Source organism: Sturnira hondurensis, unplaced genomic scaffold (assembly GCF_014824575.4).
Source record: "Sturnira hondurensis isolate 20B ecotype Veracruz unplaced genomic scaffold, ASM1482457v3 Scaffold0015475, whole genome shotgun sequence".
In the NCBI taxonomy this organism is placed as follows: Eukaryota; Metazoa; Chordata; class Mammalia; order Chiroptera; family Phyllostomidae; genus Sturnira; species Sturnira hondurensis.
In genome coordinates this window covers 1270643-1284102 of record NW_028088106.1, presented here as the reverse complement: position 1 = coordinate 1284102, position 13460 = coordinate 1270643, and the positions used below count along the sequence as shown (strand labels likewise).

Here is a 13460-nt window from a genome sequence, read left to right as displayed (position 1 = left end):
CCATCTACATTGCAATAACACATATGTATATTTAAATTAAAGTTTTTTTAATATACATTGTAGACTTTCTTTCATTTGGAAGTTATTTTGTTCAATATCAAATGGATGACTAGATTCCCTTTGAAGCTCCTTCCAACTCTGAAATGATTGGTTCTATATTTTAGTAGTCAGGTCAATATTACTAAGCATAGAAAAGAAATAATTTGTCTGTGTTATATAAATTAACAGAAATTAAAGTGCCCCTGCCTAACATTAATCTCTTATCCCATCTACTACAGAGCCTACAGCCCCCTGCCATCAGAGTTAGTTCTTAAAGGTGTTCTTAAGTCTTATGAATTTTACTTGGATTCGGGCATTATATTACAAAGGAGAGATAGTCAATGAACTTAGATTAAATTACCAAATACTATCAGTTGTCACATTAAATATAAGGCCTGCAAAAAAGCTTCAAGGTGAATATCTGGGGAGCGATCATGCTATCATTCTGTGCTGAACTACTTCATCACCTTTATAAAAGCAGATTCCCAGCCAGCTGACTCTGTGTCTCTCTTCCTTCACCTCCAAGGCTACTTCTCCCAGGAACTTTTATTTTCCCACTATCTCGTAAGCCCTTTGCAGAACCCTCCTCTTTAGTCTACTTCTAGCTTCCCATTGTATCTTTTGGGCTTGATATTTTTCTATTGTTCTTCCCTTCTAAAGCCTAGATATCTTTTACACATACCACCTGTCTTGAGTCAGCTTGTTCTAACCTTCCCTAGTTTCCCCGCACTCCCAGTTTCTGAGATTCCTGGAACTCTGGCTTGACTTGGAGGAAAGGCAGGTTCTAGAGTCCAATAATATAGTTATAGAGGAAGGAAAAAGAGGCCAATTTGAGCAGGCAGGTTACAGAAAGGAGAAATGACAAAGACTTATGACAAATGTGGTTTGATGTGAAACTTTTTTCTAGCACCCATCCGTCACAGCAACACCACAGTAAAATCAAACTGCTGTACAAAATTTTAAAGCCAATGAAAAAATATAATTTTATTTTGGCTTTAAAATATAAAGCCAAACATGTCCTCTGTTTTGCTTTTTATAAATATGTGGAAACTAAAGCAAAACTGATAGTTTTCCTTTTGAATTGTACAAATACACTGGTTCAAATATCCATTTGACCTTTTGATCTAGTCAGTGTATGTTACAGATTGGTGCCCATTTACTTTATTACTCACAGTTTATTTTCATAAAACTACAAACCACAGAAAACTTCCCATAGAAACTGTGTATTTTTCAAACTCTGGGGCAATTTTGTCATCAAGCCAATGACCTAGAAGTGAAGACATTTATATATTCTAGAACCATCAAATCTCCTTGAAGCAACATTGTCTCATCGTGTACCAAGCCTCTCTAGTTTCATTCTTTTATTTTTAGAAATCTTTTCTGTGTAGAAAGAGAGAAAGTGCCTCTTCATTTGGAGTTCATTACATTACATTCTTCCCGTGTATCCACAGCAATATTGTATGGATCAATAGAAACAGCAAAGAACAAGCCTTCTCCTTCCTTACTTCATCAATATTTAAAATCAGAACTCTCAGTGGTGGGCAAAGAGAAACATAAAACCTGACCTAATTTTTCTCAAGGATTGCCCCTGGAAAATAAATAGGGCTTCATAAACAAAGTCAGTAATTCAAAGAAATAAACTAAGAAGCAGAAGAGTTTCTGACTTTGAAATTTTATATACAAATATATTTGGTAAGTGATTAAACATACTATCTCAGTGTAATAATTGGAATTATAACATGAGTTGATATTGTAAAAGGAAACAGCAGCAGCAGCTTGCTAAACAAATCCAACACTTTTCTGATTGGAGAGTCTGGCTTCAAAAAAGAAAATCCCATCACACACCTAGCTTTCCAATTGCTAATAAATGGAGTATGAGGACAGACATTCATTAATTTATCAAAACATCATAATTTAAAAATGTGTAAAATGAAACCAGATTTTGGGGGGAGGCAAAAGAAGCCAGATGGAATATGATGTTTAATACCTTCCTGTGTATTCCAAACCTAATTTAGCTCACAAAAATTAATATTATGCCATTTAAATTAATAATTAATATATTTATTAACTATTAATATAATCATTAATTTAATAATTAATATTATGCTATGTTACTATCGCCTCTGAACTTGATATTTCACTAACAAATCAACAATACTCACTGAGTGTTTACGGTAGGCTGCAATGCTATGTAAAACTATAGGCTTTATTTGCAGGTTAGAAGTAAAAAAGAGGCAGTCTTGAAACTTGAAATTCAAACACTTAAGAGTAGAGCATTCATTTTAGTAATTTTAATAAGACAAAAAGGTTCATTTTTTCTTTCCCTTCCTCTTTCCCTCCCTCCCTTTTTCTTTCCTTCCATCCACAAATATTGAGAACCTATATGTTCCAGGCAATGACAAAACTCAATAAATAACAACAAACAGACTTCCGCCAAGATGGAGGCATAGGTGGAAACACTGTGCCTTCTCCCACAACCAAGTTTGAATACAACAAAGGTTTAGTAAAGAAAGACACAGCCAAAGAACAGAAAACTGAACTGTACGGAAGTCCGACAACAATGAACCCTTCAACAGGGACCAGTAAGAGGAGCCAGCAGAGGAGCAGGGTCGGCAGGAAAGATCCCCCCACCCCCGGTGCCCAGGAATCCAGGGCAGCTTCCAGTGGACCCAGTGAGGGCTCAGGACGGTGGGAGTGAGCAATGAGATAGATCTCACAGCCCCCAGCAAGGAACCCAGCAGCAGCTGACCATGGTTGCACATTCACGAGCAGTGGGACAAATTCGTGCGGCCCGTGGTGGCGGCAGGAGGAAGCAAAGGGTGCTTGAAATTGCTTTCCTTTGGCCCTGACCCCACATAAAGCTTCACAACCCAGTGACTGGGTCACCCAGCCCTGGTGAACACCTAGGGCTCTGCTCCTCATATGTAACAGGCACAAACAGTAAAAAATATGGCCCAAGAAGAACTCAAAGCCCCAGAGCCGATAACACTAAGTGACCAGGAAATAGTAAACCTCTCAGATGCACAGTTCAAGACACTGGTGATCAGGATGCTCACAGAACTGGTTGATTTTAGCCACAAATTAGAGGAACATATGAAGGCTAAACTAATTGAAATGAAGGGAAATGCACAGGAAACCAATAGTGATGGAAAGGAAACTGGGACTCAAATCAATTGAGTGGACCAGAAGGAAGAAAAAAATGGCCAAACAGAAAAGAATGAAGAAACAAGAATTCAAAAAAATGAGGAGAGGCTTAGGAACCTCCAGGACATCTTTAAACGTTCCAACATCTGAATTATAGGGGTACCAGAAGGGGAAAAGAAACAGCCATGAGTGGAAAATTTATTTGAACAAATAATAAAGGAGAACTTCCCCAGTCTGGCAAAGGAAATAGACTTCCAGGAAATCCAGGAAGCTCAGAGAGTCCCAAAGAAGTTGGACCCAAGAAGGAACACACCAAGACACATCATAATTACATTAGCCAAGATTAAAATGAAGGAGAGAATCCTAGAAGCAGCAAGAGATAAGGGGACAGTTACCTACAAAGGAGTTCCCATCAGACTGTCAGCAGATTTCTCAAAAGAGACCTTACAGGCAAGAAGGAGCTGGAAGGAAGTATTCCAAGTCATGAAATCCAAAGACCTACATCTAAGACTGCTCTATCCAGCAAAGCTTTCATTTAGAATGGAAGGGCAGATAAAGTGCTTCTCAGATAAGATCAAATTCAAGGAGTTCATCATCACCAAGCCCTTATTATATGAAATGTTAAAGGAACTTATCTAAGAAAAAGAAGATGAAAAATATGAACAGTGAAAGGACAGCCAACTCACAGTTATTAACAACCACACCTAAAACAAAAGCAAACCAAGAGGACAGCTAGATCGAGAGCAGAAACATAGCTATAAAGATCACATGGAGGGTTAGCAACAGGGGAGTGGGAGGAGGAGAAGGGTGGAGAAGATAAAGAAAATAATTAGCATAGATGGTAGGTAAAAATAGATAGGGGGAGGGCAAGAATAGTAGGGGAAATATAGAATCTAAAGAACTTGAGACACGTGGTCATAAACTAAAAGGGGAGAAGGGTAGGGGAGGGGGTGTGCAGGGTGGAGGGGAATGAAGAGGGGAATAGAACAACTGTAATGGTATAATCAATAAGACATATTAAAAAATAACAACAAACAAAACAAGTTCTATAGTCTAATGCTTACATTATTCTGGGGAAATCAGGTGTAAATCTAATACATAAATTACTTCTTAAAATAAAATCAGTTATATTTTAATAAAATAAAATTTAAAAATCATGTAGTGATAGGTATGCATAATGAAATTAAACTGGGAAGTAAGATAGTGTTAAAAGAGGATATATAGCCTAAATAGAATGGTCAGAGAAGGTCATGCTGAATGTTGCCATTTTAATCAAAACTTGAATGATAAGAATGTGAACATCATAGGGGGAGGCATTGTAGGCAGATAACCCAGCACGTGGAGAGACGTCAGTGCAAGAGCAGTGTGGTTGAGGAAGGAGCAGGAAATCAATATGACTGGTGTGTGATGAAAAGGAAGTAGTGGGAGATGAGCCTGGAAAGTTGAATGGTATCAGACCATTAGGCAGTTATAGGTCCTGCGAAGAGTTAGAATTTTATTTGCATGTGAGTGAAAGTTTTTGGGAAATTGTTAAGCAAGAGAGTAACATGATCTAGTACCTACTTTAGCAGATCATTTGAACTATTATGCACAGTATAAATTTTGGAGGGAAAGCAGAAACCAGGTAGGAACTTATTGCCTAGTCCAGGAGAACACTGGGTAATTCAAATCAACCAATCAATTCCTTTTAAACAGTCTTTTGCTCATTAGAAACTTCCTGTAATATGGAGTTACATAATGATCAGTGACAACTGGAGGAACTGCTCTGGATTTCTAAGTATGAATCAATGAATTAAAACAAAGCAGAAAAGTCTCCTTTTCACTGTCCATGTTGTTCTACTACATTTCTAATGAAAAGGAACTCGAAGAAGGAAATAAATTCTGGAAGGAAAAAAGATAACTTACCATTTTTGGCTTTGCAAGATCTGTTGTCTGGCTGTAGTATGTAGCCCTCCACACAGCTGCAAGCATAGGATCCATACGCATTTGTGCACCTCTGGCTGCAGGTACCATAAACGGCACACTCATCGTGATCTAAAAGGAAAATAGATATCATTTCTAAGCAAATTTATTGTTGGGCATATTTTTCCCTGAAGAAAACATTTTTTTATACTTCGGAAATAGATTAATGTGTTTTTTTTTAAAGGGCCAACTCCAAGTTTTTTCAAAACCACACTAATTAAAATGGTAATAAAAATAATTTTGAAATCTGCTAATCTGTTGTTACTTTAATACTTAGAGAGATACAAGATCAAACTTAACATCATCTTTTATTTTAAAAGGGGGTTTATTTACATTTTGATGGGCAAGCTGGAAGTCCTTAGACAATTTTGCAAAGGCATCAAATGCACTACAATTAATATTTTTTAATAGTTCTAGTGTTTATGACACTGGCTTTTTCACTGTTCCAACAAAGAATCAGTCTAGTAGCATGGTTTTCAATAATATATTAAGTAAGAGTTCTGAACCAAGCTATGCAAACTCAGATGCAGGGCAGGATGAAAGGTAGTGGGAGATTCCCCCGCCCACACAGGTGGGAGATGAGGGTGTGGTGGATTGAGCAGAAAGGAAAAAGGACTCATGGAGATGGACAACAGTGTGGTGATTGATGGGGATGAGGGATATAAAGAGAATAAGTGATAATGGAAAAAAATACAATAAAGATTAAAATAAAAATAAAAATACTAAACTCATTAAAATAAAAACATTATCTTAATTAAATTTTATTTTATTATTTATGGTCCCTCTTCTACTCCCTCTCTCCTTCTTCTCCCTATACTTCCTTCCTGCAGCAACTTGTTCAAATCTCTACAAACAGCAAATATTTAATGGTTCTTAACCAACCAGGTTAAACAATTCTGTCTGTTGATAATTTAGACCAGTATGTGCATTCGGTCTGTTCTGTGTACCATGCACTATACTCATTCCTAAGGAGCCAAAACTGATGCGACATGGTTTCTACCCTTAATCAAAACAAACCTAGTTAAATATATGATTTTGACTCTATGATTCCTTATATACAGGTATACTCTCTTATAATAGAGACATAGAAAAGTAAGTGAAACTGCTTGGAAGTTGAGGGAGAATATTAACTAAAGTCTGCATATTGAGCTGAAGAATTCAGCATATTGAGTTAAAGAATATTGTTAATATAGTTATTCTGCATGTTAACTATATTAATATAGTTAGTTCTGCATATTGAGTTAAAGAATAACTTGGGTTTCCTCATACTGAATAAAAAGAAACAAAATGAAATGAAGCATTCTAGTTTAAAAAACGATAGCATGCAAAAGGCATTGGAATGTGGGGACTTCAAAAATGTGTAAAAGAGTCAAGTGCAGTAAAGTTGTGTAATGAAGTGGTAAGAAATGACATGGGAAAAGTATTTTTAGGGCCAGATAATGAAGTAATTTATATGCTAAACTAAAGCATTGTACATTAGACCTAGGCACTGGGAGGCATTAATTAAATGAGCTATATGATCAACTGTATTTTAAAACTAAAACACACAAAAAATGTATTGGTGAATGTAAAGAAGAGATCCTGGAAAATTAGCCATGTGCTAATTTCACACAAGAAATTATATTTTGAAGTCATTATATTTTGAAATAATTCAGGGGCAATGGAAATGAAAAAAGAAATAGACTCCAATGTTTAAGAAATAGAATCAATAACATGAAGATTAATTGGATATGTCAGAATTGAATGGTGGCCCAATTTTATATGAAGTATGGATTTGAATGGAGATATCATGGAAGGAAAGAGAGTGTGGTTTGGATGTGTATTTGAGGAGTCTGTAGGTAATTCTTGAGTAAATGACTAAAATGTTTTTGGAAATATGAGACTGGCAAGATGGGTGATATCTATCTTAGAGAATTTGGGAGTAAACAGCACATGGGTAACAGATTAAAAGCAAAAGCAAAACAAACAAACAAACAACAATAACAAAAACATAGCAGAGTTAAACCCTAAAGAAAGAGGAGGGGGAACTGTGAGAAGCTTGGCTAGAGCAAAATAATGCAAGGTCCCAACATTAAACGGGCAGGCAAGAAAGAGAAGTCCAGGAGCCTTCTCTGAAGGAGACTTCATGAGAAATGTAAGGAGTTAGGAAAGGTGAGTGTTTCAATAACATCATAGTGTTCTATACAGTGAAGAAATCCAGTAGTGTGGGTATTGACATTGTCATTAGATTTTGGCAGTTAGGACACTGTTTAGTGACCTTGGCATAGTAAAAAGGGGACATGGCTCTAAGTGGCAGGTAGATCTACTTAACTAAAATATGCTTTTCTTTTACTGAGGCCCTAAATGGCATAGATTATACAAACTTTGGTCTCTTAATTGAGTTTCCTCATTGGAACTCAGAAATACTGAATTTGAAGAGAAGCTGGGAGTCCTAGAAACAATTTTGGAGGAAGGGGATGAAGAAAAGAGACAGGAAAAGGAAGAATAGAGAGACACTAACAAATGGCTGCCAAGGCTTCTGTGAAGTGGATCAAACTGCTGTGGAATAATAAAATATATACTTGGTTTTGGTCATAAGTTCCTTAAACCGTTGAGGTTTTCTGAGCAATAGGAGTGTCCTTTGTTGCTGATAATGAGGCCTTTTGGAATACACTGAGTGTCTGATAATGAGGTCACTCAGGGTGGAGCTACTGGATAATGTCAGGATGGGGGCAAGTCACTGAAAAACCAAATAGATGATAAAGGGGTCAACTCTCAGTCCTACCTTTTGACCAACTCCCCCCCAAAAAGCTAAGAAAGAGCTTTACTAAGGAAAAGCAAAAAGATTACTGCCAAGCTAAGGGGCCACATGAATTAGTCAACTATGCATTTGTGTGGTGTTGATTTGCATTTTTCTCAGATTTCTTTTGCACCTAGCCTGCATTTGTGAATGGCTTGTTTGAAGTAAGTAGTTTTGGGGAGAAAAAAAAATAGTGCTTGAAACTAAGTTTACAATGATAAAAAATCAGCCAAATCTTATATTTGGTGAAGTCTACTCCACAGTGGCAGACATGATTCTTATCTCTTTTTACATATTTCAACTTTAACATTATTGGTTCTCATTTTAGTTTTTTTGATATCATTATATTGTCCAGGAGAGCAATATAATTAATGATTTCTTTTGTTCTTTCTCCTTAACCAGAATGCACTGCTATAACATTGATATAACTCCACAAAACTGGCTGTACAGGAATAGACATGCCATTACTTGTGATGCTGCCTTCTTTCTCCCTTTAAGAACAGAAAATGTCTGAGACTTCTGGTCAAGATGGCAGTGTAGGTAGATGTGACTCACCTCTTTACACAACCACATCAAAATTACAACTAAAATTTAGAACAACCAGCATTCAGAACTGTTGGAAATCGAGTTAATGGAAAGCTGGCAACCACAGAATAAAACAAACCACATCCATCCAGAGTGGTAGGAGGGGAACAGCTGTGGAATGGACTGGTCCCACATCAACATGTGATGGATAAAAATTCAGGAAGGATATCTCAGGAGCCAGTAGTTCCAAATCCACACCAGACACCCAGCCCAGGGTTCCAGTGCCAGGAAGATAAGTCAGTACAACTTCTGGCTGCAAAAACTAGTGGGGATAGAGTCAGTGGAAGAAAATTCTGGAACTTCAACCAGTTACTCTTAAAGAACCCACACAGACAAACCTAATCACACTGATTCACTCGGAGTTCCAGCACCAGTGTAGCAGCTTGAAAGGCTCAAGTTGTATATAGGGAGAAACTGAGTGTCTGGCATCAATGCGAGTGGAGGCCATTGTCCCTTCTGTAAACCCTCCCTCCCCAGAGCTAGCAAGCTGGTGCCATGTCTGAGAACCCATCAGTCTGGCTAACACTGTTTGACCCTGTTTGATCTTGTGGATCCCCAAAGACTCTGCTGCCCCACACAATTTACAGGCCCACCCAAGCTGCTTTTCCACGTGTCTTGGCTCATGTGTCACAACTTCCTAAATCCTATCAAGCAAGCAACAGCTGGCTTCAGTGAGTCACAGGATTGGCAGTAGCAGCAGCCAGCCTAGATTCACAGCTTGGCTTTGCCTGGGAATCTCCAAGCCTAGCACAGGTAGTAGCCAGCTCAGATTGCTTTACATATCAGGCAGGATGCCCCAGGCAAAACACTGGTGGGGGCTGAACTTGTAGCTCGCTGGCCTGGGAAAGCCGCTCCCATTGATATGCAAAAAGCAATCAAGACTCAACTATAAGAAAAGAGTGTACTCAGCCCAGACAAAGGGTGCATCTTCAGTACTCAGCTTGGGTGATAGCAGAGGCTTTGCAACTGGACCCTTCAGGACACCTACTAGTTTAGGCCACACAACCAAGATGAAAAGTCAAAGCAGCTCTACCTAATACACAGAAACAAACACAGGGAGACAGCTAAAGTGAGGAGTCAAAGAAACATAACCCGAAGGAAAGAAAAGATCAAAACTCCAGAAAAAGAGCTAAACAAAATGGAAACGAGCAATCTATCAGATGCAAAGTCCAAAACACTGGTTATAAGGATGTTCAAGGAACTTAGTGAGGACTTCAACAGCCTATGTTGAGATCCAGTCAGAAATGAAGGACATGCCAATTGAAATAAAGAATAATTTACAGGAAAACAACAGTAGAGTAGATGAATGGGTAAAGAGGTGAGGGGGTTAACAGGTACAAATAGGTAGTCACAGAATAGCCATGGGGATGTAAAGTACAGTATAGGAAATGGAGTAGCCAAAAAATTTACATGCATGACCCAAGAATGTGAACAATGGTGGGGGATTGCTTGAGGGAGTTGGGGTGCTAGGTGGGGGGAGATAAAGGGGGTGAAATCTGGACAACCGTAATAGCATAATTAATAAAATACAATGAAAAAGAATAGAAAATATCCTGAAAATATGGCTTCTGGAATGAAGTAACTGTGTAAATGATGTCGAGTCCTGGCCACTCAAGAGTTCAGAGACAGTAAAAAGAGCTTTTCTTCCACTGATGACCTTCCATATTTATTGCTGTGTAATTTCTTATTTATGTTCAACAGAGGAATTGATTGTGGCTATCTTTGTGGATTTAATTAAGAGATGAAGGAGAAAAAGAAAGACATCTCTATAAAAAAGAGATGAAAATTTGGATTCCTGTAGGAATCAGGTGTAGCAACAGGGTAAGAAGGTTGCAGTACAGCTGTATTACAGTTAGATTAGCCTACCACATGTGAGTAACAATTGTTGCTTTGAATTAAACATTCTGTGTGTGTTTAGAGGTACTGTGTACATTTGGCTGACTTCTGTGACTCTAAGGCACAGGTGGCAAACACAAGGCCCTTGGGCTAACCCAGGCCCTCCACCTTGTTTTATCCGGCTGACACCTTGTTTCCACCCCGTGGCAGCTACAAGCTCTCACTTAACTAGTAAAGAATAGTTACATTTGTACAGTCCTTAAATTACATTCAGCCCTTTGAAGGCTGATGTGATCCCCAGTGAAAATGAGTTTGACACCCCTGCTATAAGGAACCTAAGTCTAATTTTGCCAGATCTGATTCCCTCTCAAAGTGTTGCACTTGTGTGCAATCCTCTGATAAGCAAGTATTGGTTTAAAAATACTGGGAGCCAAATAAATATATCAGTTTGGTTCTCATGTAGTCAGGTTTTGCAATTTCTGGATCTGATAGATATTTAATAATAAATGTTTCTACTACATTTGTATAATGCAGAAAAAAACAACAAATTACAAATTCAAGGCCCAGATGTTCATCAAAGACCAATGAACTTCCTCAGATTAAGAATTAATGGGCTCTAAAGATCTGAGTTTTAGTCCAAGTAAGTCACTTAATTTCTCAGGGTAAAACTGCTCAATTTTGTAATTAGGATTTTGAACAATATTCTGTCAGGGATCTAGAGTGATGAAGCGGAAATGGGGACAACTGTAATCAAACAACAATGAAGAAAAAAAGCCTGGCTGGTGTAACTCAGTGGATTGAGCCCGGGCCCATGAAACAAAAGGTCACTGGTTCAATTCCCAGTCAGGGCACATGCCTGGGTTGCAGTCCAGGTCCCCAGTAGGGGACACATGAGAGTCAACCACACATTGATGTTTCTCTCCACTCTTTCTCCATGTTTCTCTCCACTCTTTCTCCTTCCCTTCCCCTCTCTATAAAAATAAATAAATAAAATATTTTTTAAAAAGAAAAGAAAAAATTATGTTTTAAGGTAAAAGTTATGATATTGACGCAAAGATTTAAAGTAATCTTTAAAACACCAGTTTCTTTGGAAAATATTCCATTTATTAGTATCTCTGGCAATGCAGATATTTCTTAATTTTATATATAGATTCTATATTTTATGTTTTCTATATACAGATTCTAAATAAAATATAAAACAATAATTATATGTATAATATATATATACATATATATATATATATGGAGAGAGAGAGAGAGAGAGAGAAGTAACCTTGAAGTGCTCAGTGTGGCAAAGTGGTGTCATTTCAGAGAGTAAACATTTGTTCTGGAGTATTCAGAAAAACAAGAAATGAGACATTAAAATATAAATATATTTATGTTCATCATTATTGATAGTAGTAAAATGTCAATTGTCAGAATTACCACTGTAAAAATTATAAAGAATATTGTGACTAGTATTAACCTAATTTTGTAATAACAAGTGTATATCATCCTGCAGCTATATAATAGGTACAATACAATTAGGAATTTAAAATAATTAAATCTAATGTTTTAATCATTAACCAAAGTACTTCCCATTGTTGATATTTTTCCATATTTGACATTATTGCAACATGAATTGAAAAATGATTGGTATAAATGCATATCTGTAATATTATGTTTGTGGTTTCAGGAGAGTATCAACTTTGAAATCTCAGGAAAAACAATATAAACACTGTATGGAACACATGCTAGGTATGCAAAGATACTTTGTTAAACTTCTGTCTACTAAGCCTCTGTAAATAAAAGTAAAAAGAATAGTCATCTGTCATACCTACCTTTACAGCTTCTCCCATCTTCTTTTACTTCAAATCCATCTTCACAGAAACACCTCGTACTATTTCTGTCCACTGCACATTTATACTGACAATTCAACTGCTGGCACTTGGGTAAGAGTTCTGTAGAGAAAAAAAAATTACTTCTATATGGCGGGGCACATATATATATAGGCTTTAAATTTAAATATTGTTAATATTTACTCAGTACATCCTTCAAAGTTTCTGTGATTGGTACAGAAAACAAACAATATCTATTCCCTCTAAAATATGTTGGCTTGCATTTGTTTGAAGTGTTGTTAATGAAAATTCAGGTCTACTTGTTCTATCTCTTACTTTTTAACTTACTATGTACATTCAAAGCCACAAAATCCTTTCAAATTCTAGTAAATTATTTTAAGAGGAAAAATGTCAACTTAGTGGTTGATTTCACCATTTATGACATGCNAGTTCTGTAGAGAAAAAGAAATTACTTCTATATGACGGGGCACATATATATATAGGCTTTAAATTTAAATATTGTTAATATTTACTCAGTACATCCTTCAAAGTTTCTGTGATTGGTACAGAAAACAAACAGTATCTATTCCCTCTAAAATATGTTGGCTTGCATTTGTTTGAAGTGTTGTTAATGAAAATTCAGGTCTACTTGTTCTATCTCTTACTTTTTAACTTACTATGTACATTCAAAGCCACAAAATCCTTTCAAATTCTAGTAAATTATTTTAAGAGGAAAAATGTCAACTTAGTGGTTGATTTCACCATTTATGACATGCTTATCTGACACATTAATTGTTTTCCTGTCTTGTGAGGGCTTGTTTTGGTTAACCAATTCATGCGTAACCTTCAATAGCATCAATGTGAATATATTCAATTTAAATAATTTATCTTTCATTAGTGGCAAAATATTAGAAAAATACTGGACATAATATATTTTATTATTCTAAATTCTTTCAGAGCAAGTGTATCATTGAAGAAAGAGTTTAGCAAGCCTTTAAAACAAATTAAGATTCAATATGATACATGCCTGAAAACAGATAAAGTGATGAATGCATTCACTGCACAAATAATGTTTAACAGGAATAAAATTTGCTGAACCAGAAAAATATAGTGATAAACTGTGTAACAGATTTTTCTATTTGAAAATAGAGGTATTAATGAATTGTAACAACCTTCTGCCCCACCCCTGAATAAAAATAAGTGTTTTGAAAATAAAACTTAAATAGTTTAAAATATGACAATATTTGCCCCAAGTTTAGTTGCTGCTTCAGAAAAATATAAATTATAATAAAATTTAT

General features: G+C 36.5%; 1 protein-coding gene across 1 annotated transcript in view; it reads right to left on the bottom strand.

Annotated features, from left to right (window-relative positions):
* Positions 1-13460, bottom strand: part of LRP1B (LDL receptor related protein 1B) — a gene marked incomplete at its 3' end in the record, with an annotated part of 1343287 nt that overhangs the window by 793355 nt on the left and 536472 nt on the right. The window contains exons 4-5 of the mRNA XM_037064526.1: positions 12166-12285; positions 5089-5217 (exon numbers count right to left, since the gene is read on the bottom strand). Of these exons, the coding sequence (XP_036920421.1) occupies positions 5089-5217; positions 12166-12285 (249 nt within the window). The remainder of the gene's footprint in view (positions 1-5088; positions 5218-12165; positions 12286-13460) is intronic.